Source organism: Podospora anserina, chromosome 4, assembly GCF_000226545.1.
Source record: "Podospora anserina S mat+ genomic DNA chromosome 4, supercontig 4".
Lineage (NCBI taxonomy): Eukaryota > Fungi > Ascomycota > Sordariomycetes > Sordariales > Podosporaceae > Podospora > Podospora anserina.
Window position 1 is genome coordinate 1,822,960 of NW_001914850.1, and position 13,472 is coordinate 1,836,431.

The 13,472-nt window shown below is 52.7% G+C and overlaps 4 protein-coding genes across 4 annotated transcripts; 2 read left to right on the forward strand and 2 right to left on the reverse strand.

Annotated features, from left to right (window-relative positions):
- Positions 1-312: 312 nt before the first annotated feature.
- PODANS_4_5920 (uncharacterized protein) lies at positions 313-5,528 on the forward strand (the record flags this gene model as incomplete). Its single annotated transcript, XM_001906217.1, has 4 exons — positions 313-427; positions 459-725; positions 790-3,402; positions 3,565-5,528. The coding sequence occupies 4 exons, from the start codon at positions 313-315 to the stop codon at positions 5,526-5,528; spliced, it is 4,959 nt and encodes a 1,652-aa protein (XP_001906252.1).
- A 422-nt stretch (positions 5,529-5,950) lies between these two features.
- On the reverse strand, positions 5,951-7,197 carry PODANS_4_5910 (uncharacterized protein; the record flags this gene model as incomplete). Its single annotated transcript, XM_001906218.1, has 2 exons — positions 5,951-6,644; positions 6,704-7,197. The coding sequence occupies 2 exons, from the start codon at positions 7,195-7,197 to the stop codon at positions 5,951-5,953; spliced, it is 1,188 nt and encodes a 395-aa protein (XP_001906253.1).
- A 1,027-nt stretch (positions 7,198-8,224) lies between these two features.
- Positions 8,225-10,281, reverse strand: PODANS_4_5900 (uncharacterized protein; the record flags this gene model as incomplete). The annotated part of the gene is made up of 2 exons (XM_001906219.1): positions 8,225-9,046; positions 9,097-10,281. 2 exons carry the CDS (start codon positions 10,279-10,281, stop codon positions 8,225-8,227), a joined length of 2,007 nt encoding a protein of 668 aa, XP_001906254.1.
- Positions 10,282-12,195: 1,914 nt separating this feature from the next.
- On the forward strand, positions 12,196-13,375 carry PODANS_4_5890 (uncharacterized protein; the record flags this gene model as incomplete). Its single annotated transcript, XM_001906220.1, has 2 exons — positions 12,196-12,884; positions 12,955-13,375. 2 exons carry the CDS (start codon positions 12,196-12,198, stop codon positions 13,373-13,375), a joined length of 1,110 nt encoding a protein of 369 aa, XP_001906255.1.
- Between the last annotated feature and the right edge of the window lie 97 nt (positions 13,376-13,472).

The window sequence follows — 13,472 nt, forward strand, 5'->3', positions numbered from 1 at the left end:
TGGACTGTCAGCATATATCGTCGTTTTTCTGCCTATGAAGCCTTGAAAATCCCTTGTCTTTACGAAATGCCATCATGACATCCCAGCTATTGGCGTCAGAGCTCGCCAATCTCATCCAGGAGAGCAAGCGCAAACACAATGACTTGCGCCAGGTATGCGCTCTGCTGAATGTCCTTATTTACGCACATGGCGCTTACACCGTCACAAGGCCGCCGAAAAATCACTTGAAGAACTCAAGAGTATAAGAGCTGGCTCTGAAGCTCAAATATCGGATGGTGTGCTAACATCCTGTTCCCACATTGGGCATTGTTCATGTTGATGGCGCCAGACTTACACGATACCAGAACTCACTCAACGGCCAAACTTTGTCAACCCCTTCATCATTGCTTGCGGGACCAAAAACGTCAAGTTCACCGGCATTGCGATCGTTTGTTTACAGCGCCTCATCGTTTCAAGAGCCTTACCAAGATCTAGATTGAGCCAGGTGCTGGAAGCCTTGCAACAGGCCACGTCAGCCGGCCTCGACGTCCAACTCAAGATTCTCCAGGCCCTGCCCTCATTATTATCCAATTATGCCGCCGATGTGAAGGGAGAACTTCTCGTCACAGCACTTAATGTTTGCTTTATCCTACAGTCGAGCAAGAATGCCATTGTCAACAACACATCTGCAGCCACCCTGCAACAGCTGGTCGTTTCCGTCTTTGACAAGGTAGTAGCCGAGGATAGTCAGTATTTCATTTGCAATCATCAACTCGAGTGAAACTAATATGTCATCCAGAAAACGGTCAGGACTCACAAATTGTGGGCGAGGTGCCGCTTCAAGATGGCACGACCCTTCCTCTTCGCGCTGCGGCCATGGATGCCTGGAGGGTATGTTATTCTCTCGACTCGTTCTTCGTACGCTGCTGACGTACCAGGTGTTTAATGATATCTGTCTCCTAACCGAAGGCCAGCGACCCGAGTACCTTCGCTTCTCTGGCCTGCCACAGACCTTCGGTCTGGAGCTGATTGAGTCTGTGCTCACCAACCATGCCGCCATCTTCACCTCACATCCAGAACAGGCCGATATCTTACGAGCCCGAGTGATGCCCTTTATCATCAGCGCACTTCGGGGCCGACCAAATTTCGCTACCAGCGTGCGTCTTGTGAGAATATTGTACACCCTGCTACGTCGGCATCTGTCCATCCTCCCAGAGGAGAGTGGTGACGCTCTTGAAATTTTGACCCATCTCTTGGACATGGACACAGCGCTGTGGAAGCGATCATTGTGCATGGAGGTATTCAGAGGTGTCTTTGCCGACCACGCTCTTCTGAGGCGTATCTTTGGCATGTTTGATGCCCAAGAGGGAGGCAAGAAGATTCTGAGGAACCTAACAGCCACGTTCGTGCGTGTGAGCACAGAGAAGCCCACTGCTATTGGACTCGGACACCAGTCGACCATCCCAGTTGCCAACCCCTATGGCGGCTCAGCTGCTTCAACCGATCAAGCAATGTTGGAAGCTAGTGGCGCTGGCATCATTACAAGCTCGGTAGGTTCCGATGGCCACAACACTGGTATCAGTACTCAGTGGAGCACCATGCGGGTTCCATGCATCGACCAGCTCGACAAGACGGACCCCCCAAGCATTCCGGAGTCGTACATTTACAGCCTGACACTGGCATGTATCACCTCACTATCCGAAGGCCTTGCCAAGTTCATCCTCCCCCTCACTGTCCCCAGCGACGGGAGGAAGAAACGAGGCACCAAAACAGACATAGGCCGAGACTCCCCTGCGCCGTCAACCGACGAAAAGCTCGACCCAGGAGATAAGAGCTCGCTGGAGCGGTCTTCTTCGTTCAAGCGCAACCCTGTTCCGGTCAACCCCCTTACGCTGGAGAACCACCCACTCTATTCCGAAGTCAAGATATATGCCGCCTTTATTGACGAGTGTTGGCCAGCCATTCTTGCAACATGCTCGACTTTCCTGTATGCCGCGCTTGACTCGGAGTACTACCATGGTCTTGTCCGGTCATTTCAAAAGTTTACACATGTGGCTGGCCTCCTGCAGCTCACTACCCCACGGGATGCCTTTCTTACCACACTGGGCAAGGCAGCTGTGCCACCGAATGTTCTCACAGCATGCCTTAATGCTGGCGCCCCTCGGAACCCAGTCACCCCTTCTGAGCCTACCAACAGCATCTTCGGCAATGCACGTGGCCTTCTTAGTGTCGAGAGTCTCGTGTCGCCGACTGTGGAGAAGCAGCGACAGGTTTCTGTTGATCCTAGTGCCGGCACGCTAAACACACGGAACATGCTATGTTTGAGAGCATTGCTAAATCTCGGGATAGCACTTGGTCCAACACTTTCGGCATCTTGGAACATCATCCTAGAAACACTCCAGCAAGCCGACTTTGTGTTGTTTTGCTCCGGTAAGGCTGCAGGCAGAACACCTCTGGCGGCCAAGGGTCCTGATCACCAAGCCGAGCAAGAGGCTAGCACTCTCCTTACCAATTTCAGCACTGAAATCCGTGCGGTTGAGACGGCCGCCTCACGGTTGTTTGAGAGTACCATCGATTTCCCCAATCCCGCCTTCGTCGAGGTGGTCGGGGCTGTCTGCAGCCTGTTGGAAAAGCATGGTGAAGCCCCCTCGGCACCAGGGAGCAGGCCGCAATCACCGCCATCTGGCGGAGGACTCAAAACACCATCGGTCCCGCACAAGCGCCAACTAAGTGTTTCAACTCCGGCGCTGACTGGCCACAATCAAGAGGATCAATTTGCCCTGGCTAAGCTGGGTGATCTCGCCTCTATCAATATTGAGAGGCTACTTATCTACGATCCTGAAGTCTCCGGCTGGGCACCACTGATCTCTGAGCTCATCACTGCGTTGAGTTCAACCTTGAACACAGCACCAGTCAGAGCACGGGCAGCAGAGACGCTGGTTCGGATTCTGTTGGAAGCTGCCGCTGCCGTGTCATCTCAGCCCGAAGAGCCCCGTGGGGACATACAGCAACGACTGCTGGAGGCATTCCGTGACTCCCTCCTGCCTCTGCAAACCCCTAACCGAGAAGTGTCTGTCACCAGCCATGTCGTCGACGTTGACATTCACAAGATCATCCTCGAAGGTCTCAAGAGCCTTCTCGAAAACTGCGGAGAGACCTTGGTTCGGGGATGGGAAATCACGTTCCAGATTATCGATACCATCTTCGTTGACAAAACGTTTACCCCCGAGAAGCAGGAGGCTGACAAGCGGTCCGTCCTTCTCACCCGCTCTGTCAAACTGATTCGTCCTTCTTTTGCCTCGTTGCAGTTGATCTGCTCGGACTTTCTGCCTTCTCTCCCTAATGCCTGCTTTCTTAACCTCGTCGATACCCTGTACAAATTCTGCACTCAGGATGATGAACTTAATGTGGCCTTGACGGTATGTATGCCTACGTCTCTTGACCAGAACGCAGTAGCTGACGAGTAGCAGACCGTGACTTTTTTCTGGGCCATCTCGGACTTTCTTTCTGGTAAAGGCAGATCCATGTCCATCACCGAAGACATGATTGGGGAGTCTGGCGACGAAGCACTCACCAAGCTGGCAGCAGACTCCTCCCACAACGGATCAGGGGCAGCCTTGTGGATGTTGCTTCTCCTGCGACTCACCTCGGTTGCTACAGACCAGAGACTGGAGCTGCGAAACAGCGCCATCCAGACTCTGATGCGCATCATGTCGGCTTACGGCGATAGTCTAAGCCCGGAAGCCTGGTCCATCTGCATGAAGTCTGTCATCTTCCGGCTCATGGCTTCAATAGAAAAAGAGCTTCAGGTTCTTTCTGGAGCCTCAGCAAAAGACAAGAGTCAAGAGGAGTGGAAAGACACGGCCATTGTGGTTGTGCAGGGTGTTTCAAGCCTGTTCGCCTCATATCTCACTGTATTGACGGCTCACAACAGTTTCATCAAGATTTGGGAAGACCTTTTGGATCATTTCCGGATCCTGCTGGATCTGAACGTGTTGGACATCAACGCTGCCACATACAGTGCCGTCCGGGACATTCTTCACAGGTGCGCAGAGCAAGACAGACCTCGCGTGGGCAAAGAAAGCCTCGACCTTGCCTGGGATCTATGGTCTCGAGGAATTCCAGTTCCCAAAGATGGCAAGGACGACAAATCTTCGGACAACCAGAAATGCCTGTTGGTGTGGGTAGAGGCATTGCTGGAGCTTTACGGCCTCATCCAGAAAGACTTTAGTGTCGAAAGAGTCCGCCGCATGCTCACTCTGCTCCGCAATGCCATGCAACATGCCACCCCAGGAGCCTACGCCAGCGACGTCGAGTATGTCACCCCATTGCAGGGCAAGATTCTGGAAGTGTTCCGCATGGTTCGCACGGACCTGAGCGGCGTCCCGTCTGCTATGATCACCCAGGTTGCCGAGTTTGTGTCCCTAGCATTTGCCCAGGAAGACGCTGCCAAGGCGGCGGCAGAGAAGCGCACATATGTCGCCATGTCTAAGGAAAGCATGTCTATTCTACAGGCACTCATCATCAAGAACTCTTCTGGACGGGATATCTACGAGACCGAGGCCTTCGCCACTGCCATGTCTGCGCTGGCGAAGCCCGTGGTCCTAAAGTATTCGTTCAAAACCACCACTAGATCCAACCAACCATGGAAGGAGGCCACCAAAACCTCACTTGCAGTTCTGGAAGCTTCCCTTCCATACATCCGCACTGCTGACCTCCCCCGCCCCATCATACAACACATCTGGGAGACCATCATCTCCATCGCCAACGGCATCATCAGCGCCGACTACCCCGACGCCCCTCCCGGCACCGACATCCTCGCCGACCAAACCTTTGACATTTCCTCCTTCCGCAAACTCCGCGAGCTCATCATCCCCGCCCTCGGCGCAGAAGTCATCCTCGACGCCACACGCAAGTCCTACGCGGAAGGTCTCTTCAGGACATCCATCATCCACGCCCCCGCTCCCGCCGAGGCCTCCATCATCTACGGCAACAGCAACGAAGGCCTGACCACGCTCTACAGGTCCCGCCCAGGCCGCACCATTGACCCTCCACCAACAAAACGGACCCTCATGGCGGAGGTTTGTTTGGATGAATTGTTCTCCCTAGTGGAACAACACGACGAAACTTCCCCGCCAGAGATCAGAACCGAACCCCCCACCTTTCCATCTTCTGACACCGCCTCACCGGAAACATCCCACGATTTATCCGTCCGACTCTCCCAGACCGCCTCGCCCTATCTCATCTTGAGGTGTGCGCTAAGCATAAGGGCTTACATAGCCGACCAGCCCCTCCGGGGGCGCATGCCGCAGCCGCTGTCGCAGAGAAAGGAACTTGGTCGTATCCTCCGGGCGTTGATCGACCTCAAGTCTGAGCCGGACGCGATTCCCGACACCCCCAACGTGGACTCAGAGACGAGGAAGCATTTGCTGAGGTTGTACCCCCTTTTGGTGAGCGCCATTCAAGTTGCCGGTACAGCAGGTGACGAAAAGGTTTTGAAGCTAGTCAGAGAGGCGCTTGATGTTGTCGGTGGAGAGCTGGGTGTTTAATTCTTTTCTCTTTTTAGTTGGCAAATGTAGACAAAATGGTAATTCTCACTTTTCTCATCATTTCTTGTGATGATTCTCTATTTTTGTCTCTTCCTCCATCTCTAATACTGAGTAGAAAGTTGTGCGTCCTTACTTTGTACAACTAAACAAAACGTCCACCCTATCATACCATCATTTCACCCTCCCTTTTTTTCGCTGTGGGAAACCATCCCAACCTATCCGCTTCGATGTGGCCCATCACCGCCTACAAGAAACAATTAAGCCCCATACTCATACACCAATGCCCTCAACCTTGCCCTCAGCATCGCCGCCTCCACCTTGGGATCCTTGGGGGGCGGCTGCTCCAGAAATTTCCTCACCTCTTGCATCAACTTCTTATCCGCATTCAGTTCCTTAAACTTCCCCTTCTTGTCATGGCCATCCTAGGCCTTGACCTCCTGCTGCTCCTGCAACAACTTCCTCGCCTGCGCCGCCTCCAAACCCTTCTGCTGCCCCTCACTAACCTTCCCATACACCCCCATGGCAGTAGCAATCATGCCCCCCAAATCCCCCACATTCCCCGGCACCACCACCGCGGTCCCCTCCTTGGCCAGCTTCCCAAACGCATCCACATACTTCTCCGCCACACTCAAACTAACCGCATTCTGCGCCGCCCCTTGTCCGTCCTGAATCGCCTTGGCCACCGCCTCAATCCCCGCGGCCGTGGCCTTTGCCCTCAGCAAGATCGCCTCAGCCTCACCCATAGCCCTGTTGATCTTCTCCGCCTTGAGAGCCTCCGACGCAAGAATAGCAGATTGTTTCTGACCCTCGGCAATGTTGATAGCTGATTGCCTCTGACCTTCGGAATCAAGAATTTCGGCGCGCTTGGAACGCTCGGCGGTCACCTGGCGGTGCATGGCTTCCACGACGGGCTTAGGGGCGTGGATGTCGCGGATTTCGTAGCGGAGGCAGGTGACGCCCCAGGCTTGGGCAGCCTCGTTAATGGCGGCCGTGATGTTGATGTTGAGGGCGGCGCGCTCCTTGAGGACGTGGTCGAGGGTGAGCTGGCCGATTTCGGAACGCATTGTTGTTTGGGCTAGTTGGGAGATCGCGTACTCGGCGTCTTCTACTCCATAGCTTTTGGGGGAGGGGGGTTAGTGATGAGAGTAAAAAGGAGGGAGGGGAGGGGGACATACCTGGCCTTGTATGCGTCAAAGACTCTGGTGTACAAGACACCGTCGAGCTCGAGGGTGACATTGTCGGCTGTGATGGCGGATTGGGAGGGGATCTCGATGGCGACTTCCTTGAGGGACTTGACGTAGGCGATCCGGTCGATAAACGGTATCAGGATTGCCAGGCCGGGTTGGAGGATTCTATTGAACTTGCCCATGCGCTCGACGATCCAGGCGGTTTGCTGGGGGACGAAGCGGATGATTGTGTTCACTGGGAGGGAAGCTCGCTGCTGGAAGTATGTTGGGGGAAAGCCGCCGCCGAGGCCGCTGCTCGCTGGGAGGCGGCTTGGAGATGTGTTTCGGAGGGCATTTCGGGGGGTTGCCGAGAGTGGTCGGGACTGGTGCTGGGAGCTGAGAACTGGTGATGAGGAGTGTACGAGCGCTTGGCGAGCGATGATGGGGAGAGCTCGTGGGGCTGTTGGGGCCGCGAGGGCACGGCGCGCTAGTGTGAGTGACATGTTTACGGTGTGCCCTATCTAATTACATATGCTGGTGGATAACAAAGAGAAAAAGAGAGAACTGATGATCTGGTGTTCGTCTGCTTCGGTGGATGGAGTTGGGAACTGGTGGGACGTGAGAGAAGCTCCAGAAGATGCGAATGGCAAGACGTCAGTTGCTTGCTGTCATTGGTCACAAGGGAGCTGCATCCTGGTTGCTTTGGTGGGGTCACCTTTCTGTGGCAAGCACAGACCATGTTGCGATAAATCAGGCCGGCAGGGTTTGCCAGCCTCGAGATCTTAATCACAACTTCACTCGCTGCCCGCATTATACAAAGCCATCTGCCTCCCGTCTCTATCACCCTCAGGTCTCAATCAAGTAAGTCCTACCACAGGGACTGTTCACCAGTTGTTGAAGAGTGAAAATAGCGTCCAATCTTTCCTTCTCAAACATTTAGATTTGAAGTTCGGGTTCAGTCTGGAAACAACGTCTTCAATCACATGCACAATTCTGAGCCGAGTCTTGTCTCACCTCCAGGTGAACTCAAAGGCACTGCACCAAGACGTGTCCGCCTGCCTTTTCTTCTTGTTTCACTTGGTTATTCGTCCAAGTACCTATCTAGCCGCCTCGTATATCTGTCTATCCTACCTCTATCGATGAAAATGGTAACTCCGCGCCTGAGTATCGCACCCAGCTGCTTAGTAGATATTCACCCTGCTCCTCCTTTCGCTGTAGATACGGATGGTTCTGTCTGCCTGTTTGGTTCTGTCTGCCTGTTCAGGCCTCGGACGGCTCACCATCTCCGTGTCTTTTGATAGCCCTTTGCTGACGGAGTATTGTACGCCAGGTTCGGGTACTCCACGACCTCGAGTGCATGGCCTGAGGAGATAATCTTCATTGATTCGAGATTTGTCCTCTAAGATTTGGAGCTTCTCTGCGAGCTTCAGGCTTTTTATGCGTTTCGTGGGTTCGATCTCGAGCATGTCGAGCTGGATTATGTCCAAAAGGTCGTGAATTAACTCGGAGGCCTGCGGACTTGCGTGCAATTCATGAAACATCTGTGATAACCTTGTCAGCGGGTGGATACGTCCCAAAAATATGATTGATCCTCACCTCCACAACACCTGGCTTAACAGTCGTTGTAAGCATATTGTCCTCACGGTAAAGCGCATAGAATGTATCGGTATCAAAACCGTGTTCATCCGCCGCCAATCGCTTGTCGGCAAACTCGTTATACCCATTGGGACCCAGCAAGAACCAAGTCAAAAATTCAAGGTAAACGCAGCCCAATGACCATATATCAACAGCACGACTCCTTGCTCCCAGTCGTTGTGCAGCTTCCGGTGCTTCATATGTCACGGTGCCGAAGACAAGGTCTGACATCTGTCTAGACTGGGTCCTTCTGTTGTGAATACGAGCGAGCCCAAAGTCGGCCAAAACAAGGCTTCCTCCGATAGCATCTTCCGTACCTGTACCAAAGATGAGAATGTTACTCGGCTTGATATCGCCGTGTCTGTAAAATCCCCTGTCATCGTTTAAGCCTTCTGGATCGACGCGCTCCCGGTGCAAGCTTGACAAGGCTTCAGCAAGTCCTCTGCATTGTTCGATAGCCCACTGGTAGTGTTGGGCGGCACGTTGCGAGGTTGGGTCCGCCGAAAGACAATACTGGTGCAAATTCATGTCGGCCCAAGGGAGTATGAAATGATAGCGGCCATGATACTGGTAGGTTGCTAGTAAGGAGAGGAGGTGGCGATTTGACTGCTTGGTCGCGAATTGTAAAGCCTTCATCTCGGACTTGAAATCATCATCCGAAGATAATGCGTTGAGCTGTTTCAAGGCAAAGCGATTTCCTTGATATCCGAGCGGAATCTAGTGTAAATTAGCAAATTGCAGCTCCCAACGATGATTTTGAAACCTACCATTGAGGCAAACTCGTGATGGTCGGGGTGGATCACCACACTTGTAACGGACGCAAAACCACCGACCAACTCGACAGTCTCTCTTCCAGGCCCACCTATGAATGGCAAAATCTGCCGATCCGAAAAGTTGTAATGTCTGGCTGGATTCTGATCATCTCCTTTGCTGAAAACTGGTGCTAGGAAGGACCACTGCCTGTCCTCAAAACCATGCTTGACAAACGGTCTCCAACGTCGGGTGTAAGTCAGTTTGAGATGCGGCTGAGTAGCCGATTGGAGTTCCTCCTCAGAACCGTGGACAAGGGGCAAGCAGTCGTCCGAGGTCCCCGCAGCAATCATGTCAAATATATAACCCGCCCTCTCCAACAAGACCAGAATGGCGAAGACCTTCTGGAACGATTTGCTGGCCTGACAAATGACATCGGCGGTTTCACGAACACTGACCTTCAACCATCTTTTGGGAAGGTCCCGGTTGCGGACCAGCCTCTCCAGCTCCTGACAGACGTTGTTCGTGTTCACGATAGTAGATAAAGCAGTCCGAGGCAAGAACTGTCTCGTGCCCCAGTGGGTAAGGACCATGGCACTGACTAAGGCATCCTGCATCGCCGAAGCCTCTTCATCTGTGGAGTCATCACCGGCAGATATCCTTTCACCAGAGAGTATTTCATCGCTCACCAGTTCTGGGAGACTGATCGATGCCTGACCCCCGATATCGGGTGTTTCGTGTTGTCCCAAGGGGGAGGGCACGGAGACAGAGACCATCGCAGCGTCAGTGTCGAAGGCTGGGTCATGATTATCCAATGTAGCTGGGATTGTGCCAGGTCCGTCATCGGCCGGTTCTGTTTTGGTAGCGTCAGGAGTCCAACCCAAACTGCGCGGCTGATCGATTGACTTGTGACTCTGGCCCAACATCGCGTTTGGGGCAGTTTCTGGGGTAAAGACATGGATGGAGCCTGGCCCGAACTGAGTTTCCATTTGTGTCCAAATCTTCGTCATCGGGACCACATATGCGCACCCACGCGGATCGCATGCTACAACATGACCGTAGATCTCGTGAGTCTCTTGGTCAATCACCAGGGAGCCGGACTCTCCGTCAATAATACCTACGCTTCTGGTCAGCAATATTCTACATTCTCTCCGTAAGATGTCAAAGGTATACTCTGAGCTGTATCCAAGATCACTGTCCATGCTTCACAGAGAACTCGATCAGGCCCCGAGCCAAGCATCGCCGTGCTACCCAGCAGCCTTCCTGAAAGCACGCCGCGGATACCAGACACGACGTGTACTGGGACGCGGTGGAATCTAGGTGCCTTGGCAAATTTCTCCAATGCTATGGCTTGCCCTTCAGGGCCAGAGGGGAAGTACTGGTTAGGGAGAGGGAACAGGGGTTGTTGAGCACTAGGCGTTACCAAGGACCAGTCGAGGTATGCTTCCCAGCCATCGAGTTGACGAGGTGGTCGGATCCTATCGACGAAGAAAGAGTCACCTTGCACTGAGCTTTGGAAGCGGGGTTCGCGGTCCCATTCCTCAGATATCTCATCTTCATAGTCCTCATCATATTCCATAACCTTATCGGTCCATAACTCTCCCAGATCTTCCATCTCATCATCATTGAGAGTAGACTCGCTAGAGGCGTCCATATCGAGGGATGCTGTGTCTGTGGTGATGAGAGAGTCGGCATGTTCCTGCTTTTCGGGTTCAAAGAGATGATCAACCGTCATGACAGCAATAGAATCCCCGACTCGGATGGCCAACCCCAGAGTCGCGGTTCGAGACCCATGATGAGCGACAGCACCGCACCAAGTAATGTGCCTGCCAGGTTCCTGGTGGATGTTCTCGTCCACGGCGGTTCGTTTCTTGGGGTTTTTGGGCGACCGATAGTATAATAGCTGAAAAGGCGGCACCGGCATTTTGTTTGGATCGTCTTCGCGAAACAGGTGAAACACTTTCGACTTTTTACCGCAGTACAAGGGGTCCTTCACGCGCTTTTTGAAGAGGTCACTGAGCTTACGAAAGTCTTCTCTGCGACAAAAGATGACGATATGGGGTGTGGCTTCCTCTGGTGATGGTCCTCCCATGTGGAGACGGTAGTCTATTGTATCGGCGCGATCTCGAAGGTCGGGGTTCTCGTTGACTGTCTTGCGCATTTCCTCCGACACGAATCGAAATCTGGCATCGTACTCATTGGCTCTCCATTTACCGAGAGTGACCTCTGCGTCAGGGTAAATGAACATGCTCTTAACCCCAGGTATGGAGTCTGCCCGGTCGTAGGAATTGGAGGCCAAGGGGGCGCTGATGGCCGGGGCTGATACTGTGGTGTTGCTCGGCCCTGTAGGTTGTGATGGTGGGGCTGCCCGGGCTGCGACATATGCGTGATGCTGTAGTTGGTGCGATGGCTGCTGAGGCTGCTGAGGTGAACTTTGCTGCGATGGTTGATGAGATGATTGTTGTTGGTGATGGCTGCTAACCGCTGCATTGTCTAGTGGAGGTGAACTGTCGTCGCCGATTGACTTCGGTTGGACCGACGAAATGGAAGTAAGGCTTGTTCGGAGAGTTGAGAGGGCATCGTTCGGCTTCGCTGTGCTGGCCATGTTCGGACAGCCTGCTATAGGGCGACAAGTGCGTGGAAGATTTTTGGAAACGACCATGCAAGATAATAAGATGCTCATATCTTTCGCGAGGTATTCAAACATAAGACATGGTGGGGAAAGATTGGTTAGAGAATTTAGATGAATGAGGTCAATGGAGAGATGCAGAAGATAAGGGAAAAGCAATCGAAACGTGGTGTGGACGGGGAGAGGGTATCACTTCGCTCTGGCGGCAAGCTGACCTCGACTGTGCCATGCAAAGCACCTGCAGACAGAGCCACCAATCGCAACACACTCCCAACGCCACTCACACATTTCCGTTATTCAGGCGTCGTGGCTCAGCCCCTCTGTTAAATATGGTGGAAATTCGAATGCCCGCCTAGTTCTCGTGGCACTTGCCGTTTTCCCCGTTAATCATTAACTTAACACTCATTAACTCATCCCCTGGGCGAGCCTCCTGAAGCTTATACCTGGTTGTCATACATAACTTGGAATTCTCAACAGCTGAGCCAAGATGGCCACCGACTACAAGACTCAGATTGCTGACAGCCTGTTGGGGAAAACAGGAGAGTTCGACGCATTCTTTAGACTCTACGACGAGCTCCTTAACATTGGTTCAAGGAGCTTCGTAGTTCAGATCAACAACCCATCACAGCAGAACTCTCGGCCTGTTTCTCATGACTCCATCATCATAGCCGCAAAGGTTTTAAAAGCCCAAAGCTCCCTCAGCCTCAAGGACACCAAAGAGGCCATCCAAAAACGTCTTTCAGCACAGAAGCTCTCCTCGCTTGAGGTAGACATCGTCTTGAAAGTGGCTGTACAGCTGGCCTTTATGGTCCACCCCAATGTTTATGACTCCCATGGGCCCGCTTTCAGAATCGGATCTTATCGGCCTGCGTCCTGGTTGTCAGAAGAGAGTTTCACTGACTTCGTCAGCAAGTCGTTCCCCCATGTGTCTTCAACGAGGATATTGCGAGTCCAGGATGTTCTTGCGGAAGAAAAGTCCCTCAAGGCCTGGAAGTTGAAAGAGCGATTGGGCATCAAATTCCGACCGACCAACAATTTGGCTGAGCATCTTGTCTTCGACCCCGACAGCCAAAGTCTTTATTTGTTTCACCACGCTGGATATCTCAAGGCCCATCTGGACTTGTGGGAGCCCAAGAAGAACTCTAGAGACATTGGAATAGGAGAAGCCATCGCTGAGTGAGTTACTTACCTAGGGTTCTTACCTTTTTGTCTCTATTTTTCGTCGGCATCGTACTGATAACAGCAGTGGAACATTGAGCCCCCGGTTGCTAGCCGAGACTCTCCATTCACTTCAGTCTATTCTATTCCGATGGGGCGACGAAAAGTCCAAGGTCATTCTCAACGAACTGATTAAAAAACAGGGCTTTGACAGCTCTTGCGCTATTCATGAAGGATACAGAATGTTCAAAGATGGTACCGGGGATTTTGTTTACACCTTCTGGGGAGAGAGGCTCGCAAGCATCCATGACTTGATGCGTGAGCGTCCTCCTCGGACAAAGTTCCAGAAGTGGATCAAGTGGCAAACCACAGAAAGAAACTTCTTCCTTGTCGGCGGCCTTGCCTTGATCATTTCTGCTGTTGTTGGGATATTAAGTCTTGGTCTTTCTGGGTTTCAAGCATACATTGCGTGGCAGGCGTGGAAAGTCGCAAACCAACCACCTACCTAGGAGGTGGTTAACCATTACTAGATCAGCAATGCCGACACAACTCTAACATCCTCGGACGTGGGTCAGTAGTTATCTACCTAGGTACGAAACCAAAGGG